Source organism: Phalaenopsis equestris, unplaced genomic scaffold, assembly GCF_001263595.1.
Source record: "Phalaenopsis equestris unplaced genomic scaffold, ASM126359v1 Scaffold000761, whole genome shotgun sequence".
Classification (NCBI taxonomy): domain Eukaryota; kingdom Viridiplantae; phylum Streptophyta; class Magnoliopsida; order Asparagales; family Orchidaceae; genus Phalaenopsis; species Phalaenopsis equestris.
This window is the reverse complement of record NW_018165201.1, coordinates 3,486,514-3,501,939: the sequence shown is the minus strand read 5'-3', so window position 1 is coordinate 3,501,939 and position 15,426 is coordinate 3,486,514. Positions and strand designations below refer to the sequence as shown.

The 15,426-nt window shown below is 35.7% G+C and overlaps 1 protein-coding gene across 1 annotated transcript in view; it reads right to left on the bottom strand.

Annotated features, from left to right (window-relative positions):
- LOC110031002 (protein MICRORCHIDIA 6-like) overlaps positions 1–14,776 on the bottom strand; it is a 61,590-nt gene extending 46,814 nt beyond the window's left edge. The window contains exons 1-5 of the mRNA XM_020734018.1: positions 14,613–14,776; positions 10,763–10,957; positions 10,376–10,450; positions 10,226–10,260; positions 3,230–3,305 (exon numbers count right to left, since the gene is read on the bottom strand). Coding sequence (XP_020589677.1) covers positions 3,230–3,305; positions 10,226–10,260; positions 10,376–10,450; positions 10,763–10,955 — 379 coding nt within the window. The 5' untranslated portion in view covers positions 10,956–10,957; positions 14,613–14,776. The remainder of the gene's footprint in view (positions 1–3,229; positions 3,306–10,225; positions 10,261–10,375; positions 10,451–10,762; positions 10,958–14,612) is intronic.
- Between the last annotated feature and the right edge of the window lie 650 nt (positions 14,777–15,426).

Genomic DNA, 15,426 nt, shown 5'->3' with positions numbered 1-15,426 from the left:
GGGCAAACCCTACACCAAAAATAGTGCCGACACACTTGCCATGAAGGAGCCTTTCTAATAAGGAATACATCAACTACTAGTTTCTCATTGAGATTTGCTTTTTGGGCTTGTATACCAAGGGTATGGTTGGAGGCATTGTCTGTCACTTACCCTCAAAGAATCTTTCTAGTTAGGAACGTATCCACTACTAGCTTTTCATCAACATCTGTCTCATGTGCTCGCCTTCCAAAGGCTTAGGTGGAGACCTTCTTTGTCACTTGTCCTCATAGGCCTTTCTACACAAAATCTTTCAAGAGAGAATAAAAAAAACTTCAATTGTAATAAAGAAAATTCATTGCACAACAGTTCTTTGAAGCAATGGGAAAATTCTTACCAAATAGAATTTAAAATTCATATACTAATATAAAATTAAAAAGTCATTTACTCATATAAGATAATTTGTAGTTATACTTCTGATTCAATAATCCTGACAATTTTCTTTTGACTCTTCTCACCCCATTCTTATAAATAGTGGCACGTGACATTGACATATCAGACATTCAATTTCTTAGTTTAAGTCAAAACATCTTTCTCTTCAATATTCTTCTGCACAGTGAAAATGTCAATATTGAGATTGATCTCCAATATCTGAATTTTTTAATTGTTGGTCACTTGACGGTCTCTTCATCCCTGATGGCCATTAAAACATTAATATGTGATGTGTTGAATTGTGTGTACTTATTCTCTAATTCAAATTTGTCATTGTTTCACGGGTCGATAAGGTAAATCATGATTTTTCTGTGGATCGAACTTCTTTCGTTGTGAGGTTTGATCGACATATTTGACATTACTCTTGCAATTGCCCTCAAATCGCTTGAATTATTCATTGTGTGCACAGATACCTTCACATGCAGAGATTTGAGCTTCAACACGATCGACAAGATGAGTAGAAAAGTCATGAGAAGAACCCTCCGAGAAAGAGTCCCCTTAGTAGTTGAGGATCTACCCCTGGGATCTTACGAACTTTAGTAAAGAATTTGCAGAAGCATTCCTTCAGCGATTCCCCTTCATCGACGAATTCATGATAAATGGGATAAATATTTGATCATTCTTTATGAACTAATCCACAAATAACTTGACAAGCTTATTGAAAGTGTGGATGGTGTCCAGACCAGGTGCGGGCTTGAACCTTAAGAGTGGTAGTAAATATTTGCCAGAGATATGCATCATAAACACATTGAATGTGCATGAAAATTTGATAGTGGTCAACCCCCTAGGAGCCAATAACCAATTCATATAAATCAATTTTTTAGAGCCTAAAACCCCCTAGGATTGGGTGTTGGATGACTACCTCTACCAAGCATGAAGATTCTTGAAATTTGCAACGAGAGGGGAAGCGATCACTATCCCATAATGAGAACTCTTCTCGAACCAGTCGTCATAACTCGTTAAGGATCAAATTTTCTGAAGTGACAGCAGGATGCGGCTGGGCCAAATCTCCCATTAGCGTCGTAGAGTTATCGGTCAGTCTAGTTGTGATAACTGATGAGTGAGACTCGCAGTATCAAGGAGGTTTGCATCCTACAAAGGAAGGGTTCCATCGTGGGAAGGCAGCTCAGTACAAATGTGCTCAAGCGGAGCATTTGTAGGTTGTTGTACTTGTTGTGTAGACATCAGCGGTCGTGCTTCGCGTAGGAGCTAAAGTATCTTGCGTTGAGAATCCTCCATATTGCGCACTCAATCCTTCAGAGAGGAGCCTGAGGCACCTTTGTCGGAAGGATAACTACTTTCAGGGCTGGAAATGGTAGAAGAATGTATTTGACTCGGCGACTGTCCCATTGAATGGTGGGAGTTAGAGCGGGATGTCCCGTTATTGTGAGTATTGTGTCTAATGGTCCTTTAGCAAGTTTTGCAGGTCATTAGGTGGTAGGATGGGGTTCCCACAAGCAATGTCAAATTTATGTGTGCTAAGAAATTTGCGTCAGTGAAGTAAAGAATCATTGTCTTAGCATTGCATGAGAATCCAACATATATTCAGATAATAAAAGTGACAAGTGGATGTACCAAAAATCTTTATGCAAAATACCTAGAAAGATAAAATCACTAAGTCTGACCGATTCAAAGATAATCCACTACAACTTGATGAGTACAAATACAGATCGTTCTCCCACAAGCAAGAAAAAGTCACATGGTTACATTGTTCGTATGCAAGACTCATTGCACAATGGTTGGAAGCGGTTACAGCAGTCGGAACTTCGATACACCATCTTCAAAGGGAGTCATTGCGAGGTTTTCTAAAAGACACGCTGCTTCATGGAATGCCTCGCAGTTTCGCGACATTTGTTCTTAGCACAGTGCTTCGTTACTCTAAAAAGTTGATCATTGTTCAACAAGTTATTTCGTTATTCTGCAACATTGCTCGCTACTTCACACTGCGTTTCATTGTTGCGAGCAGAAGGCGGCCGGCAGTGGTCAACAACAGTTGCAGAGTTGTGGACAACGGTGGTCAGCGGCAGCATGAGCAAGAAGCATTTGTCGGATCTTCAATGCAAAACACTGGAATTTCTCTTATTGATCCTCCTCCAAGCTTATGATTTAGCCCCCCTTTCATGAAGAGGGTTGAGCTTCATTTACAGAGTTTAGGAAATGCCTCCTGGCAAGAAGAAAAGAAATCATACCACTCCATTGGATGGCCCAAAGAAATACCCTTCATTGGACGGCGTTCAACGAACATTTGAGTGCTTTAACGATGTTAGAATTGAGTGATTTTAGGCACTTTGGATCTATCTTATCGAGATGTTCGATCTAACTATAAGTTTGTCAGATTTAGAATACGTTTGACATTCTAATTGGGCACCGAATATTTTCAAAAATGATTTAACGACTTGATCTAGGTTTGATTTGACTTAGATTAAACTAACTTTAGTGTCATTGTATTCGTCTCATTGAATCGGTCAGTTTGACTGTAAGTTTGTTAAAATCGAAGTTCTAGATGAATTTTAATTGAACTTTGAGCTTTCTCTGCTCAAAAATTGTCTCGAGTTTCATGCAACACCTCGAGATAAATATAAGATGATGAAAATTTGTTAATGGTGTATCAGTGTAATTTTTATAAGATACAAAAAATTTGGGTGGTATAAATATATAAAAGTAAAGTCTATATTAGATATGTAAATAAATAGGAATCGAGCGGTATGTATGCAAATGTTGTTATGAATTATAACTGTGGAAGTATTAGTAAGTTGAATACCTTGAATCAGCAGGCCGTGACTGTTCCCAAAGTTTGCTATTTCGTCTATAATGACTGAAGTTGCCCTATTGCATGCCTATTCCAAGTCATGCATTCCTTACGGACATCAGTTCTGTTTTCGAATTTGTCAAATCATAATAATTCACATAATTTACTAGAACAATTATGAATACATTTAAAAAAAACAGATAGGAAATTGCAAATACACATCATTAAACTAATACAACTTCCACCCTCACTCTAACCAAACCAAAAATATTGAGAAAAGTGTCAAAATAATGCCTTGACACTAATTAGGGGGTCTCAGAATATTACAGTATCAATTTAGTCCCCTGATTTTTTTAACATGGGCAGAAAAAGTCCCATAATTTAAAGAGTTTAGGGACTAATATAACATTTTTATCGTAATAACTGAAAATTTAAATAATAATCATAATGACATTATAATAATATTAATACAATTATTATTATTATTATTATTATTATTATTATTATTATTATTAATCAAATAGAAAGTTAACAATAAGCGTCCCTACGGTTCATTTTAAGAGGTTGCATGCCCCATTGGAACAAAACGACACACAGATTGGAAGAGAGCAGAAACCAGAATAATGACAGAGAGAATAGAGAATGAGAATGAAGAAATAAAATAAGAAGGTTGTGTATATCTCATAACTTGTTGTGGAGTGAGGGAAGGAAGTTGGCATTTCTTACCATTGATTCGACACTCAAGTGCGTCGAGGGCAAGAAGACAAAGTCGCCGCTTATAGTGGCTTCACCAAAGGGTGTCCAAGCCAGCGTGGTAGACAATCACAACGGTCGTTGCGTTGTGTTCGCTTGTGAGAAAGAAGAATCTGAAGGACTTGAGAGCTGCTACAATACAAGAGGAGGAAGCCTCATTCCCTAGTCGATCGAAAAGAGAAGAAAAGAGCAAAGAGGCGGGCCTTCGATATCTATGCGCCGGAACGAGAATGAACAAGTTGTTCGTCGCCTCATCGTGCTCGAAGGAGAAGGGAGTGGAATCGCATCGCATTTTTCGTCGCCTCATCGAGTCCCAGCCTCTCGCTTGCTATCTACGCGAAGTCGTCGACATCACCGTAGGTCAAATTGCGGATGAACAGGTTCTCGTCCTTTGCTTGACAATTCCTCCCGCAGCATCCTTCTCTCCTTTCCATAAGTTGTTCTACAGTTCCTTTGCCTCTATGGCCGTCGCTTTCCCTCCTCCCTTTGGCAAGGCTTCCTTTTGTTGATGTGGCTGGAAAGGGCTTTGATTATGTGGCGTCTGCATATCATCTAAGCTTTATCATGATTCTTTTGAAAGGACATGTGACTCCTCGTTTATTAAGAAAATTAGGAGTGGCGGGAAATCAACTCTCATTTTCTCAGATATTCAATTATTTAATGTAGTTAAAAATTGCAAATGCAAACTCGTTAGAAAATTTCAACTGGGGCATCCCGAAGAAAAGTTTTTACAGATCTCAAACTAGTAGGACAATGGAAGGTGGGTCACTTTAATGAGAGACATGTGATGATATAATTGACAAAGGAAGAAAACTATGTCAAGATCTTAATGAAATACATCAAAATTGATGGAAACTATATGAAGTTGCTCAAGTGATCTCTCGATTTTGATCCAAGCCAAGAACCACCTATAGTACCAACTTGGTTTAAATTGTCTAGTATTAAGCTGCACTTTTTCAACTATCAAGTTTTTTTACTCCGTTTGATTTACACTCGGGAGACCTATGAAATTAGATATACCTACTTTCAATCTCACAAGACTTTATGTTGTCAGGATCCTTGTAGAGAGATATTGTCTTGCCTGAAGTTGAAGAGATTTAGCTTGGAACTACACATAATGGGTATTGGCAACGAATTGTCATGGAACAAAGACCATACTATTGCAGTCATTATAAGATGTTTGGACACATACTAGATAAATGTTTCAGGCACCACCCCAATTTGAGACCTAACCGACCAGGGCAACTTGATTTAGCCACTGATTTGGCTAACCGAACAACTCAAGAATCATCCATTCCAACTGTTGTTATGGTTGAAGATGCAACTAGGGATGATATTGTTACTTCCCCAATTGAACCTGATGAGAACCCTTCTATAATCAAGCCTGCTGAGATTCTTGATCCTTCATTGGGTATCACTGCTACCAAAAATTTGGTTGTAGCAAATGATATTCTAATAGATATGGAACTACTTCTTGCAAAAGAAGATGGTACTCAAGTATTGGAGGCGTGCCAAGATCAAGGTGTGCAGCAGTCTGAAACTGCTCAACAATTTACGGATCAACATACCCACCAGGGTGAGTTCTCCATTGATGATCAACTTATTCATTAGATGGGTCATGCACTAGAAAAATGGAAGGTTTATAAAGTCAAGAAGAAGAAGAAAGGGATGTTATAAGATGACAATTTGATAGTTTTTTGTGGAAGCCCACATAACAGTTTGTTGTTGGGCTCCCTCTCTAGAACTAGGGGGGACCAAAACCTACCCGCCATGATTAATATTCTCTTCTCAAACGGATGCACTGATTTATATATCTTTACCTATATTTTTCTTTTTTGGAGATTATTTTTAGGGTTGTGTAATCTCGTAGATGATTTTTTCGAGTTTTGTTAGAATTACCTGCCCACTTAGACGTGTTTGTATATCAATGAAAAGTACTTTTTTCGGCAATATATATATATATATTGAAAGTTATATTCAAATTATTTAATATTAATATTAATTTGGGTTTTCTAATCATTGATAGAAATCAAAAGATTTTAATTGACGAGATTAATAATTGAAAGGTGTTCACAGAAAAAAAAACCAAAAAAATTTATATGAGGTATTATTGAAATTTAGATTAATGTGAAATTAAGCGAAATTAAGTGGAATTAAGCCGTTATATATTCATTAATATGAAAGAGGGTAAAAATAACTCTTACATGAATCCTATAACAAGAAATACAATAAAAAAAAATAATATGAAATAAAAAATATAACTCCTAATATTTCTATTTAATAAATTCATAATAATTATTTGGAGATAAAAGAAACAACATAAAAAAATGACTAAATTAAGAAAGAAAATAACTCCAAATTCAAGGAAATAAATATAAAATGGGAAATGAAATAACTTAATCCAAGTAAATAATCACAATTTCTTAAAGAAATGAATTATTTCATAGTATAACTTCTAACAATCCACATCAATTTGAAACATGATTGAAAATCATGTTCAACTTAGATTTGAAAACACCAAACAATGGAGGAGCAAGATCCTGAGAGGTAGAACTTGAAGTCTTCGTCTCATACTACGATTATTTTTTACTACAGTGTCTGTAGGTAAGTGAAAAGCTCCTACAAATAATTCTACAGGGGAGTTTGCAGGGAAGTAAATAACCAACAGGAAAAGTTGCAGGGTATGGCCTCCAGGAGAAAAAAAACTAAGGTAGGCCTCGTTGGAGGAAAAGGCACCAGAGGAGGACGTGCTAGAGGAAGAATTCAGGTTGATGGACTGTTGCAGTGAAAGCTCTGGAGAAAGGCTTGATACAAGAAAATTTCTGCAGGATAGTCTAATACAGGAAAAAGCTCCAGAGGAGAACCTGCTGACGGAAAAGCTCTAGAGGAGGCCTGCTGCAAAAAAAAAATTTGGAGTTCGATGCATTTTCTTGTGTCTTCCTTTTGATTCGACCTGAAAGTGTTGCAACATCAAGAAAAATCTTTCATTGTAAAGAAAGAAACCATGGGCAACATGAAAAAGAAGCACCTGCAGAAAAATAACTTGAACTAGACGATAGTGACTTGATGGGCTTCCATCACATAAGCAGTCACAAAAATACCTGCACTAAATAAACCACTGCATTGACTGTACAAAAAGTTGGTTTGAGGCCATCACTGGACACTACCCTTGCCTAGTCATATATCCACCAAGCGCCCTCACTATTGTAATTGAAACCAAAGAGGCGGCGCCAAGCGAGTAACTTAGGGAATCAGGGAAGTTGGACTGCTGAAAACCAAGATGCAGAACTACTGCAGAGAACAGTTGTGAAAAACAGCGGAAATGACCTTTAAAGAAGGTTGAGGGACAACTGCACCTCCAACAGTAATGACCTGCAGAAAATCAAAGAAGCCAAACCATTGGAAACTAGAAAGCTTGATTGCTGGAGATCTGTTAGAGATCAGGAAAGTCAGACTGTTAAAAACCAAAAGCCACTGACGTAACTGCACCCAACAAGAAAGTTATTACATTGAAAAATGTATTTAGAAAGGGTTGATATCAAGTTTTGAACTTGATGTACGTGCAAAGTTGTTGCTTTGTGTTGAATCCTTTGGCAGCGCCAAGGAAGAGAAGGATCAAAACAACAGATGCAAAAATAAAAATCCCTTTGGATTCAGCAAACAGGAAAGATGTAGCTCCTCGATGAGATCGTCGCCTATCCCGTTCTTATTAATCTCCGATGATGTTGTTTGCCTCTCCAATGACGAGCTGCCAGAGCAAGCCGATCCCGATCACAACCGCAGCCAGGATCAAAATCACACATGGGATTTCCACAAGATAGAGAAAGTCTCCCCTTCATCTTGACATTGGTATTTCCCTAGAAAGAGAAATTTGCCTCTTGGCACTATGATTTCTACTAGAAATAGAAGATTTGATTTTCCTCTCCAGAAGCTCGGCTCAGGGTAGGCACAAGTCACGTGGGATTTCCACCAGAGCTGGGATTCGCGTCTGCAGCAATGGAGGGATTCGCACAAGACTTTGAGGGCAATTGCTCTGGGGCTGCAGAGACCTGCTCATTCGATTTAAGTTGTGCTCGCAAGTCGTAGACAAAGTGATTTCCACTAAAGAGAAAGAATTGCTCTCAATTTGTTGGCTCCCACAAGGTCGTCACAAAGGGAACGCGTGGGTCTCGTGAACAATGTCGCGGGTTGCAAGTCCCACTCTGCACAGGCTGCAGCTACCGTCGCATCTCCCACTCTATGCAAGTCGCAGCTCCAGCTCTGTGCAGGTTGGTCGATTCCTGTTGTTCCGGAAGGCACCAAACTTTAGAATTGTGTGGTATCGGAGGGCCTACAAGGATTTGTTCCGGCGGCGAGAGCCTGCAGAAAGGTCCCTCCTTTCCAGCAAGGACGATGGCAGGGAGTTCAGAAGCTTTCGAAGGACAACCTAAGGTACGAAATTTAGCTATGATACCATGTTGAAATTTATAATAACACGTAATTAAGCGAAATTAAGTGGAATTAAGTCGGTATATATTCATTGATGTGAAAGTGGATATAAATAACTCTTACATGAATCGCAGAATAGGAAATACAATAAAAAGAAAATAATATGAATGGAAAGATATAACTCTAAATATCTTTAATTAATCAATTCATAATAATAATTTGGAAATAAAGAAAACAACATAAAATAAAAAATAATTAAAATAAGAAAGAAAATATCTCCTAATCCAAAAAAATAAATATAAAATAGAAAAAAAATAACTCTTAATCCAAGAAAATAATTTATTCATCCTAATTTCTCACATGAATAAATTATTTTCGAGTATGACTCCTAACAGGTATGTTCTTATTTCAAAAAATTTATTCAAAATAATTTATAAAAAAAATCAAATGAAACTATTAATTTAAGATGCAATCCACCATTAATGTCAGACATAAAGAATGATATAGCAAATTCAATGTAAATAAAATTAAATGATTAATGTAATATTATGATTTATATTTATAGACATTAAATAGAGGAGGTGTCAAAAGGTTCAACCTAAGGAGAATCAAGAGAAATTAAGATGAATAATTATGCTCTAATTTATTTATTATTTTTAAATATATTATTGCTTACAGTTTTTTATTATTACGTCTTATGTAAATGTAACTAAATTATATATGATTCTTCATATTGATAGTCATGAAACATACATGTTAAAATTGTTGTATAAATAGTTGTATTATAATTTTCCTAAAAAAAGATTATCGCATTATAGTTTTTCTAAGAAGATATCATATTATTATATGACATAAATTCTAGTATAGGTGTATAAATCAATTTATTTCATGACCTATAATTTTAGTATGAGTGCAATTATTCATTAGTAGATAAATGTAAAATGTCTCGTAAAAGAAGAATGTATGTTATGAAAAATAAAATAGCTTATATATGGCATGCTAAGAGGAGTTCCCCTTCTTATGGTAAATGTGGGGGAAGTCAATGTCCAACTAGCATAGATGTTATCCTACCAACCCAGACGATTATGATATTTAGATCACTAATCATTGTACCGATGGGAAAATATCAAACAAAGACAAGTAGACACGTTTTCACCTTATATAATTGTATAAATCAAATCACGAACCGATATACCGACGAGATAATATTGATCAGTGGTGTGTTAGGTTATGTTCTGATGGTGCTCATAAGAAAAATGTAAATGTTAATAACACAAAAAAATACAGCTAAATATTAAACTTCGAAAAATAAAGTTAGAGCATGTCATAAGTTTAGATTTTATTTAATTTAATATATGTCATGAATACATTAGATTATTATTATATGATTTCGTAAAATGAAATATGAAAGATAAACATGCATATTATTTTCTTTTTCTTGTGTTAGTTTGAAACTATGATTGTTCGTGTTTTCTTTAGATAACTCATGATATTATTTTTTTCAAGTTTAAGCTTTTAAATAAAATAAATACTATATGAGCTAAAGTGTACAAAATGAAATATCAACAACAGAAAAGTAGTTTTTAATTGTTAATTTAATTGTTTTCTTTAGTGACTCATTTAATCAATATTTAGACATTAATTTTTTTAGTGAAAGACATATAATAAAAGAATATTTATTTCCATCATCCGCTCCCGCCTTAGTTAATACCAAGCCCAAGGCCTAGGTCGAGTCGGGACTCGTGACTTTATAAACTCTTAGACTAAAATGGCACCACGTTAACAAACAGGAGAATATTTTGAAACTTTAAAAATATTGATGGATACCTCGTCAACTGCATTGTCAAGAAGCTCTGCAATGGCTGCAATACGAAACTAAGATTACAATGAAGTCCATGCATTTGTGAGATAAATCAAGAGTACAAATAATGAACACATTCATTTCATACAAAAAAAAAAACAATAAAAAAGGCATACCGCCAAAAGGCCACTTGTGTGAAGTAGCATTTGAATGTAGAAATTTGGGATGGACACGCATGCGATTTTGATATGCTGGCATTAATAGTTTTACGTGAAGCAAATTCAGCAAGAAGTTAATCAACCAATCTATAATATATATTTAGAAGATTTACATACATACTGCTCAATTGTTATGTATTTACATATCTAACACCTATACTTAAATTTTTACTTGTATGCCACCTTACCAATGCATGAAAAGGGGTGTTTTTGATGTGATATGAAAGAATTTGGTGGTATAGATGTAAAAAAGCAAAGCTTAAGTATGAGATATGTAAATACATTGGAATCGGGTGGAACGAATGCAAATGCCCGTACATAGTTTTGAAATAATTGTACTCTTACTCTTCAAGAATGATCGAGGAGCATCACCAGCAGAATATTCTCCAGCCTTCCAAAACTGTCTGCATTCTGGCAGAAAATTGTGCGAGGTAGAGGACTGGGAGAATGGATTAAGAGCTGAATTCCTGATTTCAGGTGAGGAACTATTTGGTAATCCATCTATACTGCCAATCTCCACAAACCCTGTCCGGTTCATTTCTGTAGAGATAGCAGAGGAAGTTCAAGAGAAGTAAACTATCAGTATGGATTTGCATAGATGATAAACCTTTATACCAGTTGCAACAATTAGTAGATTTTACATTTTAGTTAGGCCTTGTGTGTGTGTGTGTGTGTGTTTTTCCTATGCATGAGCGTGTGAGATAGATGGTTTGCACCCCATATAACGAAGACAATGAATACACCATCTTCTCAAATACCACCAAGGAAATAATTTAAATAAAAATAACATATATAAAGCCACACGTCTCGTTTTTATCTCTCCAACTCAATCCCAACCCATCTTCGTTCTCGACTCCCTCTTGACCCTCTTTCCTTCTCCAGGTTTCCTACTCCATGAGTGGCTTGCCAAGATCGCACAAGAACATGAAGTACTCACAAGCTCCTTACATTCCTCCCATATAAATCTTTCTTTACATGAGAGAAAAATTATATTAAGATCATTAATTGTTTTGTGTAGGTAAGGACTCGATGTTTATTCATGCCTTTTTTTGGTGCAGTAGACATGAAGTTTTGTCTTTTAGATGTTCCGTACACCACGAGTCTTATTTGGCATGATGGGGAATTTAATATCAATCATGATGTCCCATATAGCACCTAGATGTCCACATAGGTCTTTTTTACTATGGTGTACATGAAGATTACTCAACCAAGTGCTCCATGCACCACCCATTTAAGTTTTCTTTTATGGGGTTGATGACTTCACTTCGATTATCATGTTCCTCCCAAACAATACCTATATATCTATTTCTCGGTGTGGAAAGACTTGATACACTTTTTGATACCCATTCGCGAGTGTGATATAAAAGCACTGCTAAAATTTACCAATAAATTATAGACAAAGTTTAGCAAAAAAGTCTTTGGAACTAAAATAATGCAACAAAGATGGATCTCATAAGTAAAAAAAATGAATATAATATACACGAGACATCTAAAAATGTACTACAATACCATCAAAAGAGCCAAAAAAACTCAAATGTGACAATAACTCTTCACCATCAACAGAAACACTACAAACTCTGGTCAAAAATTTATGTCAAGATGCATTCTATCAAGCCAACTTGCAAAAGAGCAAAAATTAAAAAATTTGCGCCCAAAAATCATGCAAATGGGTAAAATGAAACCAATAGTGTGCAATGTAAAATCACGAGGGCATTACAATGAAAGGAGTAGCCAACAAGTGTGCGAAAAATTGAGTCAATGATTTTAGAATATTCAATACGGTTCAGAAAGAAAAATCAATTCAAATTAACTTGTGCCACAAAGCACTTGCTACTCCAAAGCATGTGCAAAGCTGCAAAATGGCAAATCTCAACTGAACACCAATGAATACAACGGTGCTAGAAAGAACAAAAAAATTGAAATCACAATGGTTAGAAATCATTGTGTGTCCTTCTCTAAGTAAAATCTCATCCAGATTATGCCACTTCAAATAGCATGCAGCGTACTATAAAAAATGTGAACCATATATTCATGTTCAAATCACATAGCAAGTATTTGTAGTCGAGCGAAATTAAAAGGAAGAAATGCTCTTGAAGCTTTATGATTCTTTTTGACCAAAAAAATGAGCAAAAAATACAAAAATAAATCAATAAAAGTCAATAGAAATCATGTAAAAATTAGTAGATAAAATAACATAAAATAAAGATCTAAAAGATACTTTGAGCATTCTCAAACAACTTACACTCATTTGATATGCATGAATCTAATTTTCTCACTCAAACATACGAATAAGCTGCTAAAGAGTCTTGAAAATGATATATAATGGTATAAATGCTAAGAAAATATGGTATATTTGGGCAACTCCACATGCCAGAAGAGAAGTGGATAAGCTTTGCATTAAGCTAATCATTTATTAGCCTCTCTTTAGCCACTCTAAAGTCCTTCAATCTAAGGCTTAACCCATAAGCAACCTAACCTTAGGACTCTGCCTAGAAAAAGCTAGGGCATCTTTAAAACTTCAAATCCACTTAAAGTCGCCCAAAGGCATCTGTTTGGAAATCTCTTGAGCCAGACAACAACAATCTCCCCCCCTTAGGTTACTCACACAACACTAAGATTAAAGGATCTCCAAACTTCTCCCACTCTACAAATATTACACGCCATCTGATCGCTCTTAGTGACTTCCAGTGAGTCGTAATCAATTCATCCCAAGAAGTCACAAATCTCAAAGAGATTCATTATTGCAGGCCATTAACCAACCACATCCTTGTGGAATCACTCTTCTCAGTGGCTTCTCACAAGAGCATTACCTCTTGATGCATTTTCAATGCTTTCCTCAAAAAATTAGTGCCTCAATAACTCATCGCGAGAAATAGCACCCCTTGGAGATCAATATTGCTCTCAATGCTCTATAGGTAATTTTCTAGATAAACTGATGTCTCATAAACTAGCTCTAGGGAAATAGACTCTTTTCAGCAAATTCTCAATGAGTTTTCCAAAAAAAAATTAGATCTTAGGAACTCTTTCCAAAAAATTGCCTTCTCTCGATGACCTTTCAATGGCTTACCTAGAGAAATTAGAGCCTTGTCAACTCGTCCTAGAAATTCACACTCTTCTTCCCCACTTCAGCTAGCCAGTCGAGGGGCTTGTAACCTCCAATCTCATCCCAATAACTCACACTTTCCACCAAGTTCATTTATTCAATCTAATGGCCTGCATCTTTCTTCTCAAGAACTCCCACTCCCAACAATTTGCCAAATCGGCATTAGTTCACACCCCCATCTTCGAAGACATTTCTTGGGAATTCAAGTCCCAAACAACTTCTCTATGTCAAGTAAGTTCTCTCACCCAAGGTTTAATTAACTATCAGTGAAATTCATGTTTGTCGCACATTTTGATATCAACAAAACTAGTTCCAGAATGTCAAGCACCAATTATAAGTGTGCTGGCCCCTAAAATAATTACCCTTATTGGCTTGCACCAATAAAAATTTTTAAACTAGGTGTTTAAATCCTCATTATAGTAAAATTTATGAATGGTATCTGATCCAAATATCTAATTAGCCTGCTGAAAATTCAACCCATAATCACTCAGATGAATCAAACAAGCATAGTGGAGATTTTCAGAGCCCACAACAAAAAAAAACTAAAGTTAATATCAATCATAGAAACCTTTTTGCTTTCGGTTTTATCCATCATTTTTTTCATCGCACATCGTGCTTCAAAAATTAAAAGAAATTATACAAAACCTCATTGAATATTCGAATTCGTTTTCTAAACAACCTTAGACAAGTACAATAAAAAATTCTGACAAACCAAAATGCACAAAAAAATAACAAAATATTTCCAAAAACACCCAATAATAAAGTTTCCGATCAAACCCTATAGCATGTATTTAAAAAAAAAAACACCCTCTAAATATGAATCTCTCAATCTAAGCATTTAGTTTCCACAAAACTCGCATAAAAGCAACGATTCAACTCCACTTTTACATTAACCAAAGAAAACACGAAAACTGAATCATGATTATCCACACCATGTTTTATAACTATTACATTAACAAAAGAAAACACGAAAACTGAATCATGATTCTCCAAAACATGTTTTATAAGTACACCCAATCGGAACGATCAGTTCAAAGAAGTTCAAAACAACAAGGAGACATGAAATGGATAGAGAAGGAAGGGAATTTTAACTTCTTTGATCTTCTCGACTAGTGCTCTGCAGTGTTACTTCGAGCGCAAATAATGAGAGAGAGAAACCAGAAAGAGCTATTTGGCGCAGAATGGCACTGGAGCGCCGCGCCTTTTTCTCCGTCCTTTTTCCGAAAATGGAGCGGGGAAAGTGGTGCGTGGAAGAAGCAACGTGCAGGTGATAAAAGGATTTGAAATAATGTGCTTTTTCGTTTTTCATGTTAGCCATCTGATTGGATTTGAACGGCCAAGCTTAGAAGGTCGAATTTTGGCCAGCGTTTTAACAGCTCTAACTAAGAAGTATGTAATGGATTTTAATTAATATTTAAATTCTATTAGTTACATTAATGATAGTTTGTTGTGACGAGTTTATTGTCACGGATAAATAGTCTCACATCGGCTAGGTGTATGGCCGAAAAGCAGTATTTAATGTCCTGAGCTGTCCACATCTCTTAAGGGCTCTTTTGGGAGATGACATTATGCTTGAAAAAGATGTATTTTAAATTTAAAATATTTGAGAATCACTATTAATATATATTTATATTATTATGTGTGCGAGCTCTGCTTTATTGGCAGCGGCCACCCTCGGGTTGGAGGTTCGAATCTCAGCCTTTTCATGAGAATTTGAATAGCACATAAGACTAGAAGGAGAGTTCGCCCCTCGGTCAGTCCAACTTATATGGGTTGATCGGTGATTTTAGACCATCGATCAATCTATTTAAAAAAATATATGTATATTTATATTATTTTGATGTAATAAAATTATGTATTAAAAGATGTATTTCTTTCTTTTAAAAAGATGGTGATAATTATATTG